The 8921-nt window shown below is 41.0% G+C and overlaps 2 protein-coding genes across 5 annotated transcripts in view; one reads left to right on the top strand and one right to left on the bottom strand.

Annotated features, from left to right (window-relative positions):
• The window catches only part of LOC116027187, a 10122-nt gene extending 7979 nt beyond the window's left edge, over positions 1-2143 (top strand). For 3 of the 4 annotated variants that reach the window (XM_031268650.1, XM_031268652.1, XM_031268651.1), the window contains one exon: positions 1525-2143. In XM_031268650.1, the coding sequence (XP_031124510.1) occupies positions 1525-1541 (17 nt within the window). In that variant the 3' untranslated portion in view covers positions 1542-2143. Of the gene's footprint in view, positions 1-34; positions 192-1524 lie in introns of those variants that run through there. The other variant, XR_004099925.1, reaches the window with a different exon arrangement.
• A 5039-nt stretch (positions 2144-7182) lies between these two features.
• LOC116027093 lies at positions 7183-8571 on the bottom strand. Its single transcript, XM_031268519.1, has 4 exons — positions 8284-8571; positions 8101-8172; positions 7664-7910; positions 7183-7571 (listed from the first exon to the last, which is right to left on the bottom strand). The coding sequence occupies exons 1-4, from the start codon at positions 8569-8571 to the stop codon at positions 7183-7185; spliced, it is 996 nt and encodes a 331-aa protein (XP_031124379.1).
• Between the last annotated feature and the right edge of the window lie 350 nt (positions 8572-8921).

An 8921-nucleotide genomic window follows, 5' to 3' on the forward strand; every position in this document is an offset into this window, starting at 1 on the left:
CTTCATCAAAGATTCGGTAAAACTTTAATTTTATTCGGTAGATAGCTTTATTTCCTTTCCTAGATTAAGAATCTAAGTCTTGATTTCTTGAATCTTGTTGTTATGATGATGAATTGGGAGCTAGGGTTTCAAGAAGGAATTGGGGAAAATCCACCAAAAGCATCTTTAAGACAATATTAATTACTTTGGAGGTAAGGAGTTCCCTTAAGTTGGACTAAATTGCTCAAATTTGAATAATTGATGGTTGATTGTGACTTGGTGAAATTTAGTAAAAATGTTTAGTATAAGTTGCCTGTATATGGTGTATATAAGGTGTATGTATAAATCATATTTATGCCCATATAGGCTTACACTTGTGAAAATATTGACAAGAAATTTAACTAGTCTCTGGCAGTAACTTCCGTGAATTTCTGGGACAAATCGGTAAGGTATTTTGATCCAATTTTTTTTATACATGTAGTTCTATACGTGTAGATGCTACCATAAAAATTTCATAATTTTTGGAGTAGTATAAGTGTGGTTTCAAAATTATTTTCCAAAACTGGTCCAGAGAGAAGAAAAATCCGGACAGCACACTGCCAAGGGCAAAAAGGGAATTTTCTGTGTAAATTTGTGAACCTAGATGACCAAAACTTTTTATGAACATCAAGTACTATGAGTTAGGGTTCTACCATAAAAATTTCAAGTGAAAAAGAGTTCGGGAACTATTCTTACCGGCTCGATCTTTCAGACTGCGCCAAGCTGAAATTTCTGAAAAGAAATGGTTAAAACCAATGTCGTTAAAGAGAAAAGAGAAGGAAAACCTTAGTTTCTGAGCAAGAGGAGGAGGACCTTGACTAACCCACGGGTGGCATATGCTCTGCATGAAGTGCCCTTGCCCAGCGGTTGTTACATATTAAATGTTGTGCCGTATGACATCCAATTCATACTTATGCGACGTCTAGTCGCTGGGTACTATATAACTCGTCGGATGCGGTATTCCCACGGGGGTGTGCACACTTAAGGTATAGATACCCCGATTATTGCGGGCAGGTTTCGTTTTAACGGACCCGGTTAGGCCGACTGGGAATCATTTTAACGTACCTGGTGCCAAGGGATCAGCGTTAGATCGGGGGACGACCACTACCCCGATCAATGATCCAAGTGGTCAAAGAGGGAGACAATTAGAGTGCTCCAAAGGCCTCACACTTTCGAAGAAGAAACTAAGTGAATTTTTGTAAGGAGATATGGCTACTCTGTAGCGGAGATGAGATGGAAATTGATGGAAAGCTCCTTGAGAGGAACGGTTGAAAACTAGTTTGAATAACTACAGGTTTGACTGGAGGAAAATATTATTTCCTATTTGTAAGAGAAGTCCAATTTGACTAAGTGATATGATTTCTTCTACGTACGTATATGTTTCACTGTGTTGTTATACTTTAATCAAAAATATATGTTTTAGAAAACCTTTATTTAAGTTTGGGCGATCCACGGATCTCCTTGCTTAGCCGTCGCGCTAACTACACTTCAATGTGTTGCTTTCAGATGGAGTTCAGCGTTAGTTCTTGCAGTCCGACGAACTCCCCTAGTTCGTCGGAAGGTGTAGGTCGTGGCATGGACTACGACGTTTTTGTACAGCAGATGAGTGGCGCCGACCCTTATGCGCCTGGCTATGCTCCTATAGCTCCCAATAGCTCACCGGCAGTAAATAGTGTTCTTCCTATTCCTGAGGGTCCTGACGTACAGGCCACTTTTGGTTTTTACCCCATCGAGGTGCTGGTAGGAAGTAACCCCCTAGAGTTTATAGTTTATTATCCTTACCCTTGGGACCCGAGTCCTCCCGAGAGTTGGGAGGAGTGGTCTATGGTCATAGTCGCTTCCCGGTTCCTAGACCATATCACATGGTACGAAGGGGAATGGCATCTTGTCTGGGGTGAGTTTACGGGTCCGACGTATCTCCAGATCGTGTAAGCAGGATGCACAGAAGGTCTGTAGGGGTTTATTCCTTTTGTGTAAATATATTTTGTAGCCAGGGGAGTGACTGATCTTGGTTAGTGGGGACATGTAGGGCTTTAAACTTATGTTGGCCGTTAGGCAAAATTTCCGGTACTTACTTTGTAAATATTTATATATATATATATATATCTTGTATGTTATTTCAAAATGAGTGACTGTGTGTGTTGAGTAAGTTTCTTTTAGCCTGTGCACCTGAAGCGGGGTCTGTCAAGGGGATGATAGAACTTGTTTTGGGTGTGGCGGTAACACCTTGGGTTGTACGGCAAGCCAGACTCCTCAGGATGTACGGTAAGCCGGCCCGAGGAGTGTTACAGATGCTTTGTAGGAGTATGCATAAATCTAGAAACCACACCTACAGAATGTGCAATATCAGGTCTAGTGTGAGAGAGGTAATTCAAACAACCCACCATGCTTCTGTACATCTTTGCATTTGCTGCTCCTGTATCATCATTGGCTGGCAACTTCTCATTAATATTCATAGGAGTACAAGCAGGTTTGCACCCTGTCAGTTGAAACTTTACGAGAAGATCTTTTGCAAATTTTTTTTGGAAGAGAAAAATACCATCAGTTCCTTGTTTTATCTCTAACCCAAGAAAATAATGCAGCAATCCCATGTCTGTCATCTCAAACTTCTTCATCATACTAGACTTAAACTCTGCAATAATAGACTCACAAGAACCCATGTATATCATATCATCAACATACAAACAAACTGCCAAAAAATCATTACCTTGCTTCTTCAAATAGAGTGTAGGCTCATTTTCACTCCTCTCAAAACCATTTTCCAGAAAATAAGAATCAATTTTGTTGTACCATGCACGTGGGGCTTGCTTAAGGCCATACAACGCCTTCTGTAACATATAGACTTTGTTTTCCCCAAAGGACTACAAAACCTTCAGGTTGAGCAACAAATACTTCCTCTTTCAACTCTCCATTTAGGAAAGCAGATTTGACATCAAACTGAAAAATTGGCCAACCTAGTTGAGCAGCTAAGGCAAGAAAGGTTCTCACAGTTTCAAAACGAGCCACGGGAGAAAACGTCTCATCATAGTCAACACCTTGTTCTTGTGCATAGCCTTTAGCCACCAACCGAGCCTTATGTTTTTGTACACTTCCATCAGCATGATACTTGGTACGGAACACCCATTTCAACCCAATTGCTTTTTTTCCTTTCGGAAGATCAACTAACTTCCATGTGTTGTTCTTCTGTATGCAATTCATTTCTTCTATCATTGCATCCCGCCATACTTGCTCCCGAGCAGCATCATCATAGAAAATAGGATCCGACACTGAGAGAGCAAAATTTGTTGTTTCATAAATATCTCTTAGTGAACGGAACCTCTGTCGAGATTCCGGTGTACTTTCTGGTAAAAAAGTGGCGTTGCTACCGGGTTGTGGGCTTGTTGGCGGAGTAGATTTGTTGTGTGGTGAGTTGCCACTATCTTCATGTGGCAAGGGGGTTGTTCCACCTGGAACTACACTAGAGACTTCTCTAACATCAATAAAAGGAATCATTTTCCCTGTGTTGTCAAAACTCCAAGACCAACTAGCAGACTCATTAAATAACACATCTCGGCTTATAATGATCTTGCCACTTATTGGATTATACAACCTATAAGCTTTGGATTGCAAACTATAACCAAGAAAAATACATTTTTCTGATTTATCTTCAAGTTTATGACGAGATGATTTTACCAAAGCATAGGCTATACAACCAAAAACTTTTAAGTGGCTTACCATAGGCTTCACACTATGCCATGCTTCATATGGAGTCTGATTCATGACTGCCTTTGTGGGAGAGATGTTTCGAAGATACACTGTTGTTGCTATTGCTTCTGCCCAGAACTTATTCGGAAGGCCTCTTGCCTTCAACATGCTTCTACCCATCTCTACAATAGTTCGGTTCTTCCGTTCAGCAATGCCATTTTGCTCCGGGGTATATGGTGCAGTAAGCTGCTTAAAAATTCCAAGTTTTTCACAAAAAACATCAAAATCATTTGAGCAAAATTCACCACCATTGTCTGTGCACAACTTCTTTATAGAAAAACCTGATTGTTTCTCAACAAACGTCTTAAACTTTTTGAACATGTCAAGTGCTTCGGACTTGAGTGTTAAAAAGTAAACCCAACTCATTCTTGTATAATCATCAGTGAACAATAGAAAATAACGACTCCCATTCAAGGATTCTGTTTTCATTGGCCCACACAAATCAGCATGCACTAGTTCAAGACATTCAGATGCTCTCCATGACTTTCCAACAGAAAATGGTTTTTTTTTTATGTTTCCCTAAGACACAACCTTCACAAAACTCAAGTGTATTGATGTTTGGCAGCCCCAAAACCATCTGTTTTTGACTCAACAGTTTCAAGCCATTAAGATGTAAGTGACCATAACGCAAATGCCACAAGTCAGAGTCACTACATCCCTTAACAACAAGAGCCCTGTTTCCTACAGCAGAGAGGGCAAGTGGAAACATTCTATTTTTTGTCATACTGACATTAGCAATATTTTGACCTGATTTCTTATCTCTAATAACACACTGACCATTATCAAATAATATAACCAACCCATTATCCATCAATTGTCCCACACTCAACAAGTTGTGAGCCAAACTAGGTACAAAGAAAACATCATGCAATAATTTCTTTTTACCATTGCTAGTGCAGATAGCAATCGTACCTTTCCCGTCGACCTGGACTTTCTTGTCATCACCAAGTTGAACCTCAGATTTTTGTGAGACATTCAAATTTTCAAACAATGAGCGAGAATTCGACATGTGGTTGGAGCACCCACTGTCAATAAACCAGACATCATTATCAGTGTTGTGGGGAAAATGCACCATGAATAATGTTTCTGGCTCATCATCTCTCCGGACATCTTTCTCGACTATATTGGCTTTTGTTGCCTCATCTCTTTGCTTTGACCAACATGCTGCTTCTTTATGCCCAAATGTTTTGCAATAGTGGCATTGAATGGAGCTTTTCTGGTTGAAATGTCTTTGCTCTGATGATCGACCACGACCTCTACCACCATTGCGACCACCGCGACCTCGTCCGCGGTATCCACCTCTGCTATTTCCTCTACCACCAGAGAATTCAGATTTTTCTTTAAAGGTTTCCTCCTTCATCTGAAATGCCTTCTCTTCAGTGATTCCTTGCTTTCTGTTCAGTCTCTCTTCATGATTTTGTAAAGAACTCATTAGTTCATCAAAAGAATAGGTAGAGAGATCATGTGCTTCCTCAATTGCAGGAACAATAAGATCAAATCGAGGATTGAGAGTTCGCAAGATCTTTTTAACCACAGTCTGATCATCAATTTTCTCTCCGTAAGACTTCATTCTATTGACAAGTGAGCTAGCTCTAGATAAATAATCTTGCACATTTTCTTTGGTATCCATGCTCAAAGTTTCAAAATCAGAACGAAGAGATTGGAGTTTTACTTCAATTACCTTCGTCGAGCCCTGAAATTCAGTTTTCAGAGATTGCCATGCTTCCTTGGATGTTGCTGCAGAAGCTATTCGTGGGAAGAGAGAGTCACTCACTGATTGTTGAAGGAAAAATAAGGCTTTTGCATCCTTTTTCTCAGCTTCCTTCAATTTCTGCTCATCCTTTTCTTCTTTTTCATACCCATTTTCAACAAATTCCCATAGCTCTTGAGATTTGAAGAGGGTCATCATTTTAATTGACCAAAATTCATACTTTTCTCCATTGAACATGGGAATGAACGGTGGGGAAGTGATGGAAGTCCCATTGTTTGCCATGGATTCACTCAATTTTTTGTTTCTCACAGTGTGTCACTCAAAAAAATATAGAAAATGCTCTCAATTGAAACAATGGCTGCGTTGCCTACTTGTTTCTCTCTCACTCCCTGCTGGCTCTGATACCAAGATAGAATTATAGGAGATGGAAAACACTGATACTTCTTGCATTTATTAACAAAGACAAATGAGCCTTATATAAGGCAACCATACAACTGCTGAAATAATGGAAAACAAAGTGGGCAAAGAAAGTGACCCACGTACACAACTTACTGCTATCAAATAGGAAATATATTTTAAGATTCCTAACAAATGAATACCACTAATTATTAATGCTTAACCAGAAACCACTAACTTTGAATTACTCCAACAATAACTACCATCAACGTTGATCTTAACCCCTCCCGGTGGCGACTTCTGCCAAACAATGGTCCCATTGATGGACTGCCTCGCCTGCGAACTTGGAGAGTGATGATTAGAGAAAGCTGACTGGGTTTCCGCTTATTTGTGCTCAATCCAGTATAACTTTTGATCCAAAGGAATATGTCGATCATTGAAGACTGTCTCGTTTCTCCACCGCCAAATCCACCACAACCGTATAGCAAATCTGGCAGGCCAATTGTCGCCGAATCCCATCCATTGGTCACTACGCAAATTCACCGTCAACCACTCCGCCCAGTTGAAGCGCTCCAGCTGGATGGCAGTTTGGTTACAGACAGTCTCCTGCCAAATGCCTTTCGCTTCCTTGCATTGCCTAAAGAGGTGATTGCAATCCTCCTGAACTCCTGCATAAAGGAAACAACACGAATTAGTAGTAATTTTCTGCTTGAAACGCTCCGCATTTGTCATAACTCTCCCATGTTTCACCAGCCACAAGAACATGCAGATTCGTAGCGGAACTTTAAGATTCCATATCCTATCCCAGTCCATACAGCCGTCACTACGAGAGAAACGATTGACCGCCTCATAAGCTGAGCAAATAGCAAAATTCCCATCAGGATTGAAACCCTAACCAATGCTATCATTTGCGTCAGCATCCTCTAACAGGACAAAACTAGCTAGCCTCCTCTTAGCATTCTCAGGGAGTACGTATTGAAAACGCTCCCACTGCCAACCACGACCTTCTTCCCAATAATCATGCACGGATGTGTATAGTTCTGGGAAGCTCACCGGAGCATTCATATGTTGATACAAAGTTTGGGGAGTCAACCATTTGTCCATCCAAAAGCAGGTATTATGGCCATTCCAAAATATATTTGTCAACCCATGCTCTAGGAGATGGTTAGCCTTGGTAATGCCTTGCCAATCATTAGAAACACTTTTACGGTTACTCATGTTGGCATTCTTATATTTACTGGTTAATGTTTGAACCCACAGAGTACCCTTCTCTTGTTTAATGCGACATCCCAACTTTGCCATACAGGTCGTATTCATATCAGAGAGTCTGCATATACCAAGTCCCCCGACAGACTTGGGTTAGTAACCGTTTCCCAATTAACAAGACTGATTTTGTTAGTATCATGTCCATTACCACCCCAAATAAAACGCCTCGTGCGCTTTTCAATTTCTTGGCAAATCCCCTTAAGTAATGCAGTTGTCTGCATTGTATACAAGGGAATAGCATTAAGAACTAATTTTGCTAGGGTAACCTTCCCCGCCATAGACAGCAATTTGGATCGCCATCCTTCCAATCTGGAGTTGATTCTATCCAACAACTCATAATAAGTTCGGCAAGTGACCCTCCCATGAATAGAGGGCACCCCGAGGTACTTTCCTAAATTATCAGTCTGCTCAATGCTCAGCCTTGTAGCAATATCAGCTGCGATTATCGGATCAGTATTTTTAGAGAACATGATTTGGGACTTGAAAAACTAACCCTTTGACCCGACGCTTCGCAAAATCTGGTCAAACAATCCTGAATGACCTCTACTTGATCAATAGAGGCCTCAGAGAAGAGAAGCATATCATCTGCAAAACAAAGATGGGACAGGACTAGCCCGTCAGAATCCAAACGGATCCCTTTCCATCCACCAGAACTTACCTGAAGTGATATCATTTTGCTGAGTTTTTCTAAATAACGCACAAAAATGGCTGGAGACATGGCGTCACCTTGGCGAATTCCCCTTTGTGGAACGAATTGGCGGAGTTGTTCTCCGTTCTATAAGATTGACATTCACGGGGTCTCTATGCAACACATCATTAAATCAACCCAATTCGAGTTAAATCCAATCTCCTCTAGCACTCAACGAATGAAATCCCACGAGAGGCGATCGTAGGCTTTTTCCGAGGTCCAACTTAATAGCCATAAAGCCCCTCGTCCCTCGCTTATATTTCATATAATGCATTACCTCCTGGTATATGAGGACATTGTCCGTGATATACCTCCCAGGGACAAAAGAACTCTGAAAGGCGCTCACTAGCTTCGAAAGAACATTTTTCAATCTGTTTATTATAATCTTTGTGATTACTTTGTAACTAACATTACAGAGACTTATAGGTCAGAACTGTTTTATGTTCTCAAGGGCGGTCACCTTGGGGATAAGGATTATGAGCGTATCGTTCAGCCCCACTGGCAATTGTCTCGTTTCATACGCACATCTGACCATCTCGAAAAGGCTATCTCCAACTACACTCCACATTTGTTGATAAAATGCCGCGTGGAAACCATCGGGCCCCGGAGCTTTGAAAGGAGCCATGTCAGAAACAGCGATACGAACCTCCTCCTTGGTGATGTGCGAGTTAAAAGCCTGCCACTCGTCCGACGAAAAGGGCGGGTAAATGACCTTCCAAGTGGGTGGTGTGCGTGTAATCAGTGTCATTTGCAAACAATCGAACATAATACTCTCGAACATGGTCCTGTAGCCGTCGAGAATCAAGAATCCAATCACCACTGTCGTCTTTCAAGCTTTTGATAGTGTTCCGATTTTGAAAAAAAGAAATGAATTGACATAAAAGAACTCAAAGGCCAAAGACCTTGTCGTCAAGCGGCATAGTTGTGGCCCTCCCAAGTGAGAGGTCACAGGTTCAATCCCCAGCAGGGGCGTGCAGGATTTCACAAGCGAAAACATTTTTTTTTGTAAAAAATATTTTTGAAACCTATGCCATAATACAAAAAAAAAAAAAAAAAATTAAAATCCTCACCCTCCACATCTTCTTCGTACATACCACC

The sequence above is a fragment of the Ipomoea triloba genome, chromosome 8 (assembly GCF_003576645.1).
Source record: "Ipomoea triloba cultivar NCNSP0323 chromosome 8, ASM357664v1".
Lineage (NCBI taxonomy): Eukaryota > Viridiplantae > Streptophyta > Magnoliopsida > Solanales > Convolvulaceae > Ipomoea > Ipomoea triloba.